This window comes from Tachyglossus aculeatus, chromosome 10, assembly GCF_015852505.1.
Source record: "Tachyglossus aculeatus isolate mTacAcu1 chromosome 10, mTacAcu1.pri, whole genome shotgun sequence".
NCBI classification, from domain to species: domain Eukaryota; kingdom Metazoa; phylum Chordata; class Mammalia; order Monotremata; family Tachyglossidae; genus Tachyglossus; species Tachyglossus aculeatus.
The window spans coordinates 3,723,892-3,742,888 of record NC_052075.1 but is presented as its reverse complement, the minus strand read 5'-3'; the positions used below and the strand labels follow the sequence as shown (position 1 = coordinate 3,742,888).

Here is an 18,997-nt window from a genome sequence, read left to right as displayed (position 1 = left end):
AAACATCGACCTGCCCAAACTTTGGGAAAAGGCCGGTGGGGGCCTCACCATGGAATAAAATGCTTAGCTAAACGCAGGAGGAGGTTCAACTTGACTGTGAGAGAACATTCTGTTCACGCTATCAAAATGCATTCACATTTCACACACTCCACTGTAAATACTTCTGACTCGCTATCTCAGGAAATATTTTTATCTTAATAAAGTCAATGCAAAGAGTAATCTAAATCAGCTCACACATTCTTGAGTTTTCGCCACAATCTGTGTTTAATAAAAATCATCCTAATAGCATGGGACTTCTGAATAAGCACAGTTTATTATCTGATAGAATGTATCTAATAGCAAAACTGTGCTGACACTTGGTGGGAGCCCCGAAAACCTGCGATGCGGTGAATTCTCCGGAGGCATAGTTCAATGCAGAACCTAGAAACAGTATGGCCTAGTGGAAACAGCCCAGGCCTGGGCGTCAGAAGGACCTGGGTTCTAATCTTAGCTCTGCCACTTGTCTGCTGTGTGATCCTGGGCAAGTCACTTCACTATGCCTCAGTTGCCCCAAATGTAAAATGGGAATTAAATCCTACTCCCTCCTACTTAGACTGTAAGCCCCATGTGGGACAGGAACTGGGGGGACAACTTGATTGACTTGTACCTACCCCAGTGTTGAGAACTGTGCTTGGTACCTTAACCAGTACCGTAAAAATAAAATAAAAAAATTAATAAAACTATTAGACCGTTGAGTCAGGAAAGGCTTGGAGGATCAATAAAGTCTATCCCTCTGCTCATGAAGGCTTCTACACTTAGCGTCATTCATTCATTCACAAGTGGACTCAGTTGTTTGGTTACCTGCTGGGAAGACCCATCATCATCATCTTCAATCGTATTTATTGAGCGTTTACTGTGTGCAGAGCACTGTACTAAGCGCTTGGGAAGTACAAGGGGCATCTGCCCCATCAGGGGCAAAGCAGTATAGGTAAAGCACTGCGGACAGAGAAAATCCAGATAAAAAAGACTCGGCCCCAGGCCCCACAGGGGGCTCACAGTCTAGAGGGGATTCTGAACCATTGTTGAAGATAGGTATATGAGATGAGACTTGAATGTATCATAATAAAATAACCAAAGATACACACAGTATGAGCTCTGGAACGTGGAGGTTGAAGGAGCGGTTTTCAGGCTCCAACTCTGTTGTATTGCACTCTCCCAAAGGCTTGGTGCAGTGCTCTGTACAGAGGAAATACTCAACGAATACCACTAATTGACTGATCTAGCAGGAGTGTCTTGAGTCCCGTGGTCAGAACCTCCACACTTCCCACTTTCCCAAACTCCAAAACTTGTGGAGGCCAAACTGCTGTGTTGTTCTATCCTAAGAGCTTAGTACAGTGCTCTGCACACAGTAAGCGCTCAGTAACTATGACTGACTGATTGATTGATTACTGGACCCTTTTCCTACTCAGGCAAGGCAGGTTGGAGCAGAACTCCAGGGTCTCAGCTAGGCAACCTGGTGCCCTTTGAAATAATCTAAAAGAATCATTTCAATCTTCAAGAAAGAAAAATAATAATGATGGTACTTGTTAAGTGCTTACTACGTTCCAAGCACTGTTCTAAGCGCTGGGGTTGATAGAAGGTAATTGGGTTGGACACAGACGTTGTCCTACATGGAGCTCACAGTCATAATCCTCATTTTACAGATGAGGTAAATGAGGCACAGAAGTGAAGTGACTCGCCCAAGGTCACACAGCCGACATGTGGTGGAGTTGGGATTAGAACCCAGGTCCTTCTGAATCCCAGGCCCGGGCTCTGCCCACTCAACCATGTTGCCTTAAGGTTCTTCAAGTGCCTCACTTTCCTATAATATATTGGATAGAGCCCAGGTCTTTGAGTCAGAAGGTCAAGAGAAACAACGTGGCTTAGTGGAAAGAGCATGGCTTTGGGATTCAGAGGACGTGGGTTCTAATTCTGGCTCCTCCACTTGTCTGCTGTGTGACCTTGGGAAAGCCATTTAACTTCTCTGTACCTCAGTTCCCTTGTCTGTAAAATGGGGATTAAGACTGTGAGCCCCATAAGGGACAGGGACTGTGTCCAACTTGATCATTTTGTATCAACCCCAGTGCTTACAACAGTGGTTGGTAGATAGTAATTGCTTAACAAAAAACATAATTATTATTATTATTATTGAGTCCTAGTCCCGGCTTTGCCTCTTGTCTGCTGTGTGACCTTGGGCAAGCCACTTAACTTTTCTGTGCCTGTAAAATGGGGATTGAGACCGTGAGCCCCATGTGGGACAGGGACTGTGTCCAACTGATTTGCTGGTATCCACTCCAGTGCTTAGTACAGTGCCTGGCACGTAGTAAGTGCTTAACAAATACCACGATTATTATTACTCCAGGAAGTTCTACCTAATATCTACCCTGACCTAATAGCTACCCTGCCCACTCCTCTGCCCTTTACTGTTCCTAAGGAGAAGCTGGAGAATCCAGCCTTCAATTCTCCAAACCCCCGTTCATTTCTGTTTCCTCCGAACCCCATCGCCCCTTTTCACCGCGGCTACTGCCTGGGCTGTTTGGTGTATTTTCCCCTTTCCCCTTCTGGTTAGATATAGATTTTTGCGGGATTTCAATGGCTCACTTCAGGGTGCAATTTCCTTGGCCGCATTTCTTTCTAACCCACCGTGTTATTCTTGGCCGCCTGCTCTTCTGTATAAAAATTGCAGTCAAAATAAAACAATCTAGAGCTGAGAACATACCGAAAGACCTTAGGTCAGGACCGAAACAACTGCTGGATGGAATAATAGTGAGAACAGATTGAAACCAAGTTTCTCCTCTACGGGTGAAAATCGAAAGGAGAGGCCGGGGGCTTTGTATTCTCTTGGTCCCTTGGTTTCTCCCAAGCTAATCTTCTTTACTTTGCTTTTGGCTCCCACTGTGCAGAACGCCCCCTCTTTCCCCACTACCTACCCACCTAGTCCACAAGTTCAAAGCCCTCGTAAAATTTGTTTAATTCAATTATATTTATTGAGCGCTTATTGTGTGCAGAGCACTGTACTAAGCGATTGGGAGACTAAAATACAACAATAGACACATCCCCTGCCCGTAAAGAGCTCTTCCAACAAACTTACCCCCACTGAACCCCCAAATCCTCTATCTCCAAATAACCAACCAGTCACCTCTAGCATGTGCAAAATTAACTCATCTTTCTTCAGCAGCTTTTGTGAATATAAACATCAGCCACTGAGAAGCAGCGTGGCTCAGTGGAAAGAGCCCGGGCCTGTGAGTCAGAGGTCACGGGTTCTAATCCCGGCTCCACCACTTACCAGCTGTGTGACTTTGGGCCAGTCACTTAACTTCTCTGGGCCTCAGTTACCTCATCTGTAAAATGGGGATTAAGACTGTGACCGCCCCATGGGACAATCTGATCACCTTGTATCCCCCCCAAAGCTTAGAACAGCACGCTGCACATAGTAAGAGCTTAACAAATACCATCATTATTATTATCAGTCAATCAATCGATGATATTTATTGAGGGTTTATTGTGTGCAGAGCACTGTACCAAGAGCTTGGGAGGGTACAAGTGGCCTAGTGGACAGAGCCCGGGCTTGGGAGTCAGAGGACGTGAGTTCTAATTCCGACTCCACCACTCGTCTGCTCTGTGACCTTGGGCAAGTCACTTCATGTCTCTGAGCCTCAGTTACCTCATCTGTAAAATGGGGATTAAGACTGTGAACCCCATGTGGGACAGGGATTGTGTCCAACCTAATTACCTTGTATCTACCCCAGTGCTTTGAACAGTGCTTGGCACATAGTAAGCACTTAACAAATACTATTGTTATTATTATTATTATTATTATTATTATTATTATTATTATTACAACAGAGTTCCCTGCCCACATCGAGCTCACTATCTACTTATTCTGATAACTTGATCTGTAAATATTTCTAGATCTCTCTTCCCCCACTAGACTGTAAACTCCTTGTGGGCAGAGAATGGGTCACAGCCTGCTGTTGTACTTCCCAAGTGCATAGTATGATGATGATGGCATTTGTTAAGTGCTTACTATTTGCAAAGCACTGTAATAAGAGCTGGGGAGGATACAAGGCTATCAGGTTGTCCCACGTGGGGCTCACAGTCCTAATCCCCATTTTACAGGTGAGGTAACTGAGACCCAGAAAAGTTAAGTGTCTTGCCCAAAGTCACACAGCTGACAATTGGCGGAGCCGGGATTTGAACCCCTGACCTCTGACTCCCAAGCCCCTGCTCTTTCCATTGAGCCACGGAGCATTGGCCAAGGTGGGTGCTCAGTAAATGCTGGTCCGATTATAGATGTGTCTCCTCTCGGTCTCCGGCTCGCTGAGGAGCAGGTCTCCTCCTCGAAACTGGCTCATGTTTGCCATGCGTCTGGCGCTCCCCACCACTCCCCCCGACCCCGATTCTTCCAACCTCGGGTACAAAGGGAACATTGAAAACCCTTCCAAAAACCCTGCAAGTAATTGTGCTAAGTAACCAATGTACAATGCTTAAAAGAAAAAAAAAAAGAATACAACTGTTGTTTTGCCCACCTCTAACTCAGTAATGTTCAAAAGGCTTCCCCCCCACCCCTCCCTTTTAATTTGTAGAAACATTTTGCTTCTGGGCTTAAAATCCTCCAATGCCAAGTTTCAACCCACGGATGGATTTTTTTTTAATTTTTATTTTTATGGCTGAGTTATAAACCCAGAAAAATGCTGACAGACCCTTTACTCTAGCAGAACCTGGGGGTGCCCTATGATGAACTTTTAAAAGACTTGAGATAGTATCTGGAAAGCCAAGCCTGAATTACATTTCTGGTTTTGGCCTTTTGCCAATCCAAACAGCACACATCATAAGTCATCTTTGTGATTGCGATAGCACAAACTGGAGACACTGCATATTAATATTTAAATATTATATATCCTCAATACTGAAGCCTTTGGCTGTTTCGATGCCGAGAGAGAGCTAGAGTGGCGCTTTGAAACAGGCGGGTAAGGAATCGGGAGAAGAATAGCGCTAGATTCAGGGCCTTCAAAGGAGAAATATGTGTGTATTTTCACTGCTGTGTCTTGACTTTGTTAAGCAGGAGACTTTCCCAGTCATAATAAATTCTCCAACTACTTTAAGTGCAACCCAGGTGCCTTTCAAAATAAAAGTTGTTCATCCCGGCCAAGGAATTTTCATCTCCATGGGGACCCCACGGCTACACCGCCCCCATCTCAACTTTCCCTATCCCATAGTGATGGCACAGAATCCTTTCAGGCTTCAGTCTGGATTCCAGGGACAGGGAAATGGCAGGGTTTGTTTCCCAAAATGGAAAATTTAGGGACAGAAAAAGAACTTGGGAGAGTCACCTTGGGGACCCTGAAAGTCTCTACACCTGTTTTCTCCCCATCTGGGGAGCCATGTCGAATCCCCGAAACTTCAGGTCTCCGGACTTTGACAGTTTCCAGAAAAGAAAATGTCTTCGTCCCGCAGATAGAGGGGTTTGGGCTGAAAGTCACTCATTCCCTGGCCAGGCCAATGAAAGTTAGCTATCGCTTTGACAACAGAGGACAATCTCACCCTCAGCCCTACAGTACTTAGCAATGTCTTATTTATTGAATATTTAATGTGTGCAGGCCACTGGGAGGATATGGTATAAAGAGCTAGTAGACAAAGTCCTTGCCCCAAAGTAGCTTTCAGTGGATAATAATAGTAATGATGGCATTTATGAAGTGCTTACTATGTGCAAAGCACTGTTCTAATAGAGCATGAGCATGGCAGTCACAAGAACCTGGTTTCTATTCCTGACTCTCTGCCGCTTGGCTGCTGTATGGGACAGTCACATAACTTCTCTGTGCCTCAATTACTTCATTCTTTCATTCATTCATTCAATCGTATTTATTGAGTGCTTACTGTGGGTAAAGCACTGTACTAAGCACTTGGGAGAGCACAATACAACAACAGACACATTCCCTGCCCATAATGAGATCACTGTCCAGACAGCTCATCTATACATTGGGGATTAAGACTGTGAGCTTCATGTCCAACCTGATTAGCTTGGATGATGATGATGATGGTACATGTTAAGCGCTTACTATGTGCCAAGCACTGTTCTAAACATTGGGGTAGATACCAGGTAATGAGGTTGTCCCACATGAGGCTCATCTCCATTTTACAGATGAGGGAACTGAGGCACAGAGAAATTCAGTGACTTGCCCAAAGCCACACATCTGATAAGTGGGGGAGACGGGACTAGAACCCATGACCTGATGTGGCACTTAGTACAGTGCCTGGCATATAGGACGCTCTCACCAAAAACCATAAAAAAATTGTTATTTACTGACTTATTTATATTAATAATAACAATAATACTGGCATTTGTTAAGTGCTTACTATGCGAAAAGCACTGTTCTAAGCGCCGGGGGGATTCAAGGTGATCAGGTTGTCCCAAGTGGGGCTCACAGTCTTAATCCCCATTTTACAGATGAGGTAACTGAGGCTCAGAGAAGTCAAGTGACTTGCTCAGTCTTCCCCTCTGGGCTGCAAGCTCCTTACGGGCAGGGGGAACGAGCCTACAGACTCTGGTGTATTACACTCACCCAAGTGCTCAGTAATAATAATAATAATAGTAATAGTTACGGTATTTGTTAAGCGCTTAAAGCTCTGGGTTAGGTACAGGGTAATCAGGTTGTCCCACATGGGGCTCACACTTTTAATCCCCATCTTACAGATGAGGTAACGGAGACACAGAGAAGTTAAGTGACTTGTCCAAGGCCACACAGCAGACAAGTGGCGGAGCCAGGATTAGAACCCATGTCCTCTGACTTCCAAACCTATGCTCTTTCCACTAAGCCACACTCCGTCTCTACAGTACAGTACAGTGCTCTGCATACAGTAAGGGCTCAATAAATACCATTGATTAAATACCTTTGTTTGGGGAGGACCCGTGTCGACTATTTCGACTATTTATTATTTCAACTTCACCTATGGAAGTGGGGACTCACCGGACTAACGTCTCAATTTAGATACCTTACCCACAACCGAGAAAACATTCGCCTTCACCGACCGATTTCCCAAGTTAGAACAAACGAAGATCCGAGTCAACCAAGAAAAGCAGCTTGTCTCAGCAGAAAAAAAAGCAGATCTGAGAGTCAGAAGACCTGGATTTCAATCCTGACTCCACCCCTTGTCTGCTGGGTTACCTTAGACAAGTCACTTCACCATGCCTCAGTTCCCTCATCTGTAAATGGGGATTAAGATGGTGAACCCCAAGTGGGATGTGGACTGTGTCCAATCTGATTAAACTCGGATCTTGGTACAGTGCCTGGCACATAGTAGGCGTTTAACAAAAACCATACCAAAATAGACAAAATAGGCTGGTGGAGACGTCCTAGGACATGCAGGAGCAAGTGGGGAAAAAATTCGCTAATCCTTGGGGACTCAACACTATCCTGGATCATTAACTCCGGTTTCCTTCTGGCAGTTCTACCCCCATTTTAAATAAGACTTTAGCCCCCTTATGGGACAGGGACTGTGTCCAACCCGATTTGCCTGTATCCACCCAGGCCCTTAGAATTGTGCCTAGCAGTATGGCTTAGTGGAAAGAGCACGTGCTTTGGAGTCAGAGGTCATGGGTTCATATCCAGGCTCCGCCAACTGTCAGCTGTGTGACTTTGGGCAAGTCACTTCACTTCTCTGGGCCTCAGTTCCCTCATCTGTAAAATGGGAATTAAGACTGTTAGCCCCACGTGGGACAACCTGATCACCTTGTATCCCCCCAGCGCTTAGAACAGTGCTTTGCACGTAGTAAGCACTTAACAAATACCATTATTATTATAATTATTATTATTAGCACTTAGTAAGCGTTTAAAAAACACCACATTTTTAGTCTAGATTGAAAGCTCAGTATGGGCAGGGAATGTGTCGGTTTATTGTTATATGGTCCTCTCCCAAGCGCTTAGTTCAATGCTCTGCACCCAGTAAGCACTCAATAAATACAGTCAACTGACCAGTAACAGTGAAAAGGGCAAAGAAACGGTGTCTCTGAGTTCAGCAGAGTTAACAGACATTACAAAGACCCCTCTTTTTAACCTAGAGAAAATTTTTTCGATTTACGGCCTCTAAATCCCCCAGCTCCTTAGCGAGCGGGGTGGACGTCACTTCTGCAAGGTTATTTTCAAAGTTAACCTAAAAAGTCCGGGACAGTCTTGGTGAAAGTTGTGACGTGCTGACAGGTTTTCTTTACGGAGGCCCTCGCTTTTGAGTTCCCCTCCCCCAGCCCCCCTACTCTATCAAGAAAAGTGATTTGGAATACATAAACACACATCCACATCAGGCAATAAACCAAACTACTGAAACCATCAAGGGATTTTGTTGTCACTTTAGCAGTCTCTCCGCAGTGGCTAGGCCCGACAAGCCTACAGCTCAGTCCATTAACCGTGGTGTATGGAAAGGTTTGAACCTGAAGATTAATGCAGCCAAGTTAGAGAAAAGCGGTTCCCTCTGACATTTTGACATCCAATCCCTTTTGGGTCTGCATTTTATTAGCCATCTTTCTGCCATTTAAAGGCCAATTTTTTACCCAAAATGTCAGGAAATTTGGAACAGAAACTTACAATAAAACACGTCCCCTGACCCTCTGATCCATCAATCTTCCAAATAAGCAAAGATGGCAAGTAGAGTCAGGAAAAGGTTACTCTCTGCGGTTACCTGGCCTTCCCCATGGTGAGGGCCGCTACCTGCCAGTTTCAGGGAGCCGGAAAGGGATGGGGAAGAAAACCGTTATTGTACAAAATTTCCCTCCTGAGAGTCCAAGGACTTCCAGGCATCCAATGGGGTTCAGAACCGATCCCTCTCTTTACACTTTCTGCCTTTCCCAAGGCTTCCCGAATTTTTCCCGTTTCCTAGGCTTTAGAATTCACAAACGAGCGGTAGAAGAAAAACGGGTTCTCAAATAAAAGCGTGCATGTGGCCAAAGGGAAGGCAAACACCAAAAGCTAATGTACTGTAGCTAAAAAAATGTTCAAACAAAGTGGCCGGAATTCACTGCTGCCGCTGCCGCTCACTGGATCCCACAAACGTCACGGGAATCCCCAAGGCGAACCAGGGAAAATACAATTTGCTGCAGGTCCCGGAATAATGAAAGAAAATGAGAATGTGAATTGTGCATGTACCTAAGAGCTACGTTTCTCACTCTTTCATTGGCTGAATTAAATTCTCTCCAAAGATTTGGGGGGAAACCCAGAATTCCCAGGAGATTGAACATATCCAAGGGTTGGAGCCACTCTTGTGAGGAAAACGGTAGGCCTCCTTAGACTCTGGGAAGCTCTCTCAGAGGAGGGAGGGTTGTGAGGAGGAGAGAGATCCAACAGGCTGAGCTTTGCTTCACAAAGACGGTCCACACGTCGGTACATGGTATAGATTGGAGCGGGAAGAAACTGGAGGCGGGTAGACCAGAGAAGAGACTTATGCAATAGTCTCCCCATGGCAAGGCCAGAGCTTGAGAAGCAGTGTGGCTTAGTGGACAGACCATGGGCCTGGGCATCAGAAGGGCCTGGATTCTAATCCTGGCTTCACCAAATGCCTGCTATCTGACCTTGGGAAGGTTGCATAACTTCTCTGGACCTCAGTTACCCACATCTGTAAAATTGGGGTGAAGAGTGTGAGCCCCCTGTGGCACAGGGACTGTGTCCAACCTGATTAACTTGTACCTACCCCAGTGACTATTATTATTATTATTATTATTATTATTATTGTACCAAGGAGATCACAATTTGGAGTGGAGAAGAGGAACAGATCCTGGAAATGTGGCCTACTGAAAACTAGCAGGATTTGACAGGACAACGAATGTGAGAGTTGAAGGTTCACAAAGGGTCAAGGATGACACCAAATGTCGTGGGTTTCTGGGGAGTGATGGTATGCTCGACTGAGATGGAAAACTGTTGGGGAGGGGGAGGGCTGCAGGGGAAAAATGAGGAGTTCTGCTTCACATATGTTGAGTTTGAGGTACTGGCAGGACATAATAATAATAATGGTGGCATTTATTAAGCGCTTACTATGTGCAAAGCACTGTTCTAATCACTGGGGAGGTTACAAGGTGATCAGGTTGTCCCTCGGGGGGCTCACAGTCTTAATCCCCATTTTACAGATGAGGTAACTGAGGCACAGAGAAGTTAAGTGACTTGCCCAAAGTCACACAGCTGACAATTGGCCGAGCCAGGGTTTGAACCCATGACCGCTGACTCCCAAGCCCGGGCTCTTTCCACTGAGCCACGCTGCTTCTCCAAGTGGAGATATCCTGGAGGAAAGAGGCGACATGGGATTGCAAGTCAGATGAGAGGAAGGGGCTTAGAGAGATTTGACCTGCCTGACAGACCAGGGAAAGAGTTAACACTAGAACCCAGGCATCCTGCCTCACAATCCCTTGATCCAAACTCTCTGGCCCGAATCTATGGCACTAACCTGCCCAAAACTCGTGTGTGAATCAATATCCTGGTAGGGTTTATCGCTTCCCTCCTCCAAACCCACCTGATTTCAAGAGCCTAGGGGCCTACTGAAACCATGTTTTCTCCAAGGGATGGGCCACAGCATGAAGGAAAGGAAGGAAAAGAGGTACAAAAGGAAGAGCTGAAGAAAAAAAAAACCTGCTTACTGTGTGCCAGGCATTGTACTAAGCAGTGGAGTAGATGTAAGCTAATCAGGTTGGACACAGTCCCTGTCCCTTATGGGGCTCACAGTTTCAATCCCCGTGTTACAGATAAGGGAACTGAGGCACAGAGAAGTGAAGTGACTTGCCCAAGCTCCCACAGCCGACAAGTGACAGGGCTGGGATTAGAACCGGCTTCTTCCAGGCCCGTCTTCTATCCACTAGGTCACAAGTTTCCAGTGGAACTAGTCCTGGGAGCCTAGAGGAGTTCGTAGGACACCTTAGGCTGAAAGGATTCAGCCCAGCCAACACTTCACTTCATCATCATAATCATCATCTTCAACATCATCATCCTTTACTGATCACTTACTATGTGCAGAGCATTGTACTAAACACTTGAGAGAGCTCGATACAAGAGAGTTGGCAGACACGCTCCCTGCCCACAACAAGCTCAGTCTAGAAGGAAAGACAGACGCTAATATAAATAAATAACTTGTGTGTTTCAGCAGGGAACTCAGACAGGCACCGTTCTGAAAATTTATCACTGGCCATTGAATCGGTCAATCGATAGTACTCCTAGCACTTAGTACAATGTTCTGATCACTGGCCTAGACCTCACAGACATTTCCCCAGCTCACCTTCTCCTCCAACTCCCACACTCCTGCCATGGTGAGGGGTGGGTCAGATTCTGGATTTCTCCTAGGGGAGGGACAACTGGGAGAAACACTTTAGGAGGGAGGTATAGAGGCGGGGCACACCCATCTTAGGAAAGACAGGAACATATTTGTGTGCTGATTCTACATCCTTTCTGAGTCCAAAAATGTTCTTTGTCTTAGTCAGAACCTCAGAAAACAGTATCCAGGGAACACTGACCATCAGACCCCAGGATAGAAAGTAGATAAATCTTCATCCTGAACCTAAATGGATAGAACAGAAGCACGAACATTTCCAGCTTTAATCCCTCATGGCTCTGAGTCTCCGGCTCCAGCGAGATGGGGTGAGAGGGATGAAAGATGAGAGCTAGGGCTAAAGGGGAGGGGAGAGAAGGTGGGAAAAATGGAGAGTAGGGAGAGGGAGGGAGGAAAGGAGGAAAGAAGCGGAAAGAAAATGGGAAAGGAGGGAGAGAGGGAGAAAAGGAAGGACGAGGGAGGGAAGGGGAGAGAAGAAGATGGGAATGGAGAGAGGATGGGAGGAAGAGGAGAAGCAGTGTGGATGAGAAGAAGGAGCACAGGTCTGGATGTCAGAGGACCTGGGTTCTAATCCCGGCTCCACCACTGGTGTACTCTGTGACCTCAGGCTCTAACTTCTCTGTACCTCAGTTCCCTCATCAGTAAAATGGGGATTAAGACCGTGAACCCCATGCGGAACAGGGACTGTGTCCAACCTCCTTAGCTTGTACCTATCCCAGCGCTTAGTTCAGAGCCTGCCACACAGTAAGCACTTAGCAAATACTATTTTAAAAAGATGCGGAGGGAAGAAAAGGCCAGGGAGGTCAAGGGATTTGCCCAAGTTCACAGAGCAGGCCAGGTACAGAGCCGGGAGTACAACTTAGGTCTCTTGACTCCCAGCACCACGCTCTTTCCACTGGACAGTTATCAAAGTCTTTGATGTGTGTTAAATACAGAGAAAAAGAGAAAGAGAGAGAAAGAATGAGCGAGAGATTACATGTGTCTGCACCTGCAGTGCTTCAGGAGCAATGGTGACAGTACTGACTGGGAAGTTTTAACAGCAGGGACTGGAAACACCCAGATAGGCCATCATGGAACCCCCACTCTTCCCGAATCTCCCACTCACTATCATCCCTATGGGCATGTCACTCCCCTCCTCAAAAATCTCCAGTGGCTGCCAGTCAATCTACGCATCAAACAAAAACTCCTCACTCTCGGCTTCAAGGCTCTCCAACACCTCGCCCCCTCCTACCTCACCCCCCTTCTCTCCTTCTCCAGGCCAGCTCACACCCTCCGCTCCTCTGCCGCCGCTAACCTCCTCACTGTACCTCGTTCTCGCCTGTCCTGCCATTGACCCCTGGCCCACGTCCTCCCCCTGGCCCGGAACGCCCTCCCTCCACACATCTGCCAAGCCAGCTCTCTTCCTCCCTTCAAAGCCCCACTGAGAGCTCACCTCCTCCAAGAGGCCTTCCCAGACTGAGCCCCCTTTTCCCTCTCCTTCTCCCCATCCCCCCGCCCTACCTCCTTCCCCTCCCCACAGCACCTGTAAATATGCTTGTACAGATTTATTACTCTATTTTACTTGTACATATTTACTATTCTATTTATTTTGTTAATGATGTGCATCTAGCTTTAATTCTATTTGTTCTGACAACTTGACACTTGCCCACAAGTTTTGTTTTGTTGTCTGTCTCCCCCTTCTAGACTGTGAGCCCGTTGTTAGATAGGGACCATCTCTATATGTTGCCGACTTGCACTTCCCAAGCGCTTAGTACAGTGCTCTGCACACAGTAAGCGCTCAATAAATACGACTGAGTGAATGAAAGAATCCCTTCCAGCACGGCGGCCATGGCTTCCCCCATTGCCTAGCACTGGTTTCTGTTTCAGCCTCTGGTGCTCTTTTGAGGCCAAAGCCAATGCCCGGCTAACTACATCTCTGCCACTTTGGCTGAGGCTGATGCCACCAGCAAATGCTGATTTTTTGGTCTTTTCCCAGAAGGGTCCGACACAACACACCTGCTGTGCTTTCTGCTGCCTCATCAGAAACACACAGAAGGGTGATAATAATAATAATAATAATAATAGCATTTGTTAAGAGCTTACTATGTGCCAGGCACTGTTCTAAGATACAAAGTAATCGGGCTGATACACAGTCCCTGCCCCATATAGGGCTCACAGTCTTAATCCCCATTTCACAGAAGAGGGAACGGAGGCCCAGAGAAGTCAAGTGACTTGCCCAAGGTCACACAGCAGCCAGGTGGCAGAGCTGGAATTAGAAGCTATGACCTTTTGACTCCACTAGGCCATACTGCTCCTCATTAAAACTGCCAACTGCTAGGCGCCAACATTTAGCACTTTCAGCGCTTAGAACAGTGCTTTGCACATAGTAAGCGCTTGACAAATACCATCATAATTATTATTATTATGATCTCATCACCAAAACTGGTGGTATTTTCTCCACCTGACAAACTGCCACCGAAAGAACCAGCACGACAGTTAATAATAATAATAATTGTGGCATTTGTTAAATGCTATGTGCCAAGCAGCGTACTAAGCACTGGGGTAGAAACAAGATGATAAGGTCCCACATGGGGCTCGCATTCTAAGGAGGAGGGAACACTGTATTGAATCCCTATTCTGCAGATGAGGAAACGGAGGGATAGAGAAGCAAAGTGACTTGCCCAAAGTCACACAGCAAACTGGGATTAGAACTCAGTTCCTTCTGACTCACAAGCTGACTCTTTCCACTAGGCCATGCTGCTTCCCATCTATGCCATGTGTTGGCAGGCTGAAGTGTTTATCCCCCACCAACAGGTAAACACAAACTGATCCACAAAACAAATTTCACTAGAGCCACCCAGGCCGACCCTGTTATGTAGCTGTTACCAGACACTGGCATGGCTCACTGACATAAGCATACAAGCTCTTCAAGAGAAAGAGTTTTTTTCTTGTGTTTATGGTGCCCCAGATGAGGCTAAGCACATGAGGGGGAGAGAAAAGGACTTCATCAATGTTAACCTACAACTACAATCTGTCAAACACCTTCCCACGGAGAATCCATGGCCTAAATCCCCCCGCAATTCCAAACTCTCCAATTGGATTTCTCCCGAACCAATTTGGGCTCTTCAAAGGATCCCAGCAGAGGCTCTGATTCACGCTGGCTCCTTCTGACTCAGATTCCTTCTTGGAGAGCCTCTCCACGCTAAACGCAATGTCAGGAAGGTCAGAAATGGCCGAAATGCACATCTTGAAGCGTTTTTACCATGTGGAACGTTTTACTGGGAGAAGGGGAGAGAGGGAGGAAAAACAACCCAGCAAACACTCTCCAGATAGCGCAGAATTCCCCGTAATTAAATGTTGAACGATCACAAAAGGAGCAGAGCTTTTATTCCATCCCCCCACATCTCCTTCCTCCACCCAGGCCTCCCCTCTCCTAGGTATTCTGAAAAGGGTTGAATGGTAAAGGGAGAAAAGACAGCACCGGACATTAAAAATTGGGTTTAACACCCTCCAGGAAACATTTCTCCTCCCTGCCCTGCCCCCTCGCCAGACCCTCCCCCACACCAGCCCGTTCATTACCTTTGTCCGCTTCGCTTGAAATGTTCCAGGAGGAGGTGGGCGCTGGGTCAGAAAGTACTGACAAATCCGTTCCTAAAAGAGAGAAAGGGGGCAGAGGGGAGAGAGAAAGGCCACTTTTAACACCAGAATTTATGGACTGTTGGAAAAGTTACACTAGCTTGCCAAAGACAGGGTCTTGCTAAAGGGATGGCTGGAATACCATCGTTTATTAAATTCGAATGGAAGTTCTCCACAGCCGGATGGATGCAAAATAGACTGGCCACCGTTGAGGTTTGACTTTTGTTAAGTGCTTACTTTGTGCCAGGCAATGTTCTAAACGCTGGAGTAATAATAATAATAATAATGATAGCATTTATTAAGCGCTTACTATGTGCAAAGCACTGTTCTAAGCGCTGGGGAGGTTACAAGGTGATGAGGTTGTCCCACTGGGGGCTCACAGTCTTAATCCGCATTTTACAGATGAGGGAACTGAGGCCCAGAGAAGTGAAGTGACTTGCCCAAAGTCACACAGCTGACAAGTGGCGGAGCCGGGATTTGAACCCATGACCTCTGACTCCAAAGCCCGTGCTCTTTCCAAAGATATTCGGGTGGGTTTGGTTCTGTTCTCTGTCTCCCCCTTTTAGACTGTGAGCCCACTGTTGGGTAGGGACTGTCTCTATGTGTTGCCAATTTGTACTTCCCAAGCGCTTAGTACAGTGCTCTGCACATAGTAAGCGCTCAATAAATACGATTGATTGATTGATTGATTGACTTTGAAACGCAGGCTTGACCATGGAGAGGGTCTGATGGACATGCAAGAAATGTTTTATCAGTTACCCTACGAACACTCGAATCATTCGGAAATGGGTTTCCCATGGGCAGGGGGAGAAGGGGTGGGGGTTCGGGTGGCTAACGCATTCCCAGAAATGTTAGCCCCACCCTGCAATCCATCAGGTGGCCAACACCATAGGCCGGGCTAGGGAACTGTTGTGTCTTGTGATGCTAGACGGACAGGCCCATTGGCTATTTGGGTTACACTGAGACAAGTTGATTTTATGCCCATCAGTCAATCAATCAATGGTATTTGTTAAGTACTTACTACGTGCAGAGAACTGTACTAAGCTCTTGGGAGAGCACAAGAGAAGCAGCATGACTTAGTGGATAGAGCCCAGGCCTAGGAGTCAGAAGGACCTGGGTTCTAATCCCTGCTCTGCCACATGTCTACTGTGTGACCCTGGGCAAGTCACTTCACTTCTCTGGGCCTCAGTGACCTCATCTGTAAAATGAGGATTAAGAGCGTGAGCTCCAAGTGGGTGGGACAGGGACTGTATCCAACATGCTTAGCTTGTACTTAACCCAGTGTTTAGAAGAGTGCTTAGCATATAGTAAGTGCTTAACAAGCACTATAATAATAATGATTATTATTACAACAGAAATGTTTTTCTTACTTGTTACACACACACAGAACCACACGCGAGCGTGCACTCGCCCAGAAACACACCCGACCTACCCCCCTCCTGCCCATATTGTTTGTAAGACACATTGTTGGTAGACACGGTCCCTGCCCACAGTGAGCTTACAGGCTAGAGGGGGAGACAGACATTAATGCAAATAAATACATTTCAGATACTTTCAGAAGGCTGTGGGGCTGAAGATGGTGGCCACATAAACATCTGCACTGCCATACCTTTGGCCATCTCCCGCCCCAGCTCCGAGACTTTCCCAGGGCAGGAAACCTAGCCCCTCCTTCCAGGGAGGAAAAGTCCGGTCAAAATCCCAAATCTCTTTTCCCACAAGCCCCACAGCAATGACCTAACGCATGAGAACCAGATCAGGAATTGGGAAGAGACAAGGTGGGGGGATCCATCTTTCCCAATTTCATCGTCTCAGCCCACTGGTTAAGCTGATCCGCGGCAACCATAACTCCCCCAGAGGCTGTCCTTCAGATGGGAAATGTTTATCTTAAGAGACGTGGCATGAGGATGAGCTAATACGGCCATGAAAATCTTCACGTCTGTATTTCCCAACAGACTCCTCCGAGCTGACACGTTCTCAACCTATATATCCCTCTGAAGGTTAAGCTGTTTTTTGAGAAATGAATATTTGTCCATCGTATGTCATATATCCCACTGGTGGTAACCCCAAGATGGGGCCTCTTTGCACTATAATACTTTAACACCAGGGAAATTAGAATAAAAAAAATACCGTGACAGCCAAGTTCTGAACTTTTGAAGGTTTGGATGGATTAAGTTAGACCTTGACATCGCTTGCATTCAATATTTACACAGTCTTCATCTTACTACGTAAGTTTAAATAAGCAGGAGTAAGAGTTTTACTTTACAATATTAATTTTACAGAAAGCTAGCTATCTGTCATGTGGTTTTCCCAACAGAAGTCTGAATTGCTGATTGAACATAATTTTAGACTGATGATAAATGAATACATTCTTGGCACCGCTGAAAAATTTTTTTTTTCTCCCCTTGACGTTAATTATCATTTGGAGAAATTCTTGTGCAGCAACGGCGACAAAGAGTGAGAGACAGAGAGGGAAAGAAAGGGAGAGAAGAGGAAAAAGCAGGAAAGGAGAGGGAAGAGGGAGAGAGAGGGCAGAAAAAAGAGAGAGAAAGAAAGAAGAGAGGGAGAGGGAGAGATTGTGTATGAGGTAGTTCAATGTAAATCTTTTAGATTACAACATGCTCCAAATCAACGAAACCATCATTCTACAGCTTATAGACTCTGCTACAAGCCCCGACATGAATAACCAATGGGTGCTTCTTCCTGGCAACGATCAAAATCATGGGTAAATAGAAGTGGTTTTTTAATGGTATTTGTTGAGTGCTTACTATGTGCCAGGCACCGTAATAAGTGCCGGGGTAGATACGAGTTAATTACATGTCCCAGATGGGGCTCCCAATCTTAATCCCCATTTTACAAATGAGGTAAGCGAGGACCAGAGAACTTAAGCGACTTGCCCAAGGTCTCGAGCCTGTTGTTGGGTAGGGACCGTCTCTATATGTTGCCAACTTGTACTTCCCAAGTGCTTAGTACAGTGCTCTGCACACAGTAAGCGCTCAATAAATACGATTGAATGAATGAATGAATGAAGTGGCAGAGTCGGGATCAAAACCCAGATCCTTCAGTCTTCCAGGCCAGTGCTCTTTCCACTAGGACACTCTGCTTCTAGAAATGCACTTAGTGCTTGGAGAGAAGATGAAATTCACCTCTTCTAAGCATCCACAGCACACACGGTGACTTGTTGTGCTGACATCACAACTGTGGTATTTATTGAGTTCCCAGTGGGTACGAGGTACTGAATTAGGTGCTGTAGAGAGTAAAACAAAAGCTGTACACTAGTGTCCTGCCAACATATGGCTTATGGTCTGATGTCATGTCTGTTGCTTGCACCTTTGGCTCCTTGCCCCATGCTCAATCCATTAATCAGTGACATTTATTGAGCACTTACTATATGCAGAGCACTGTACTAAGCGCTTGGGAGAGGACGAGTCAGCAGAATTAGCAGACACATTCCCTGCCTACAATGCACTCACAGTCTAGAGGGGAAGACAGATACTAATAGGAATAAATAAGGGATTTATAAAATATGATGTAAAGATATGGACGTAAGTGCTGTGGGGTTGGGGTGGTATGTCCAAAGTCAGAGATTCATTCAAATTGTATTTATTGAGTGCTTATTGTGTGCAGAGCACTGTACTAAGTGCTTGGGAAGTACAAGTTGGCAACATATAGAGGCGGTCCCTACCCAACAACGGGCTCACAGTCTAGAAGGGGGAGACAGACAACAAAACAAAACATGTGGACAGGTGTCAAGTCGTCAGAACAAATAGAATTAAAGCTAAATGCACATCATTAACAAAATAAATAGAATAGTAAATATGCACAAGTGAAATAAATAGAGTAATAAACCTGTACAAACATATATACAGGTGCTGTAGGGAGGGGAAGGAGGTAGGGCAGGGGGATGAGGAGGAGGAGAGGAAGAAGGGGGCTCAGAGATCAGAGTACAGAGATGATGCAAAAAGGAGAGAGGGCTGGGGAAAAGAGGCATTAATCAGGGAAGGCCTCTTGGAGGAGATGTGACCTCAATAATGCCTTTTCACCAGCACCAGCACCCAGTGAAGCAGTA

General features: G+C 46.1%; 1 protein-coding gene across 1 annotated transcript in view; it reads right to left on the bottom strand.

The window, feature by feature from the left end:
* ROR1 (receptor tyrosine kinase like orphan receptor 1) overlaps positions 1-18,997 on the bottom strand; it is a 292,903-nt gene that overhangs the window by 96,973 nt on the left and 176,933 nt on the right. The window contains exon 2 of the mRNA XM_038752669.1: positions 14,875-14,946. Within this exon, the coding sequence (XP_038608597.1) occupies positions 14,875-14,946 (72 nt within the window). The remainder of the gene's footprint in view (positions 1-14,874; positions 14,947-18,997) is intronic.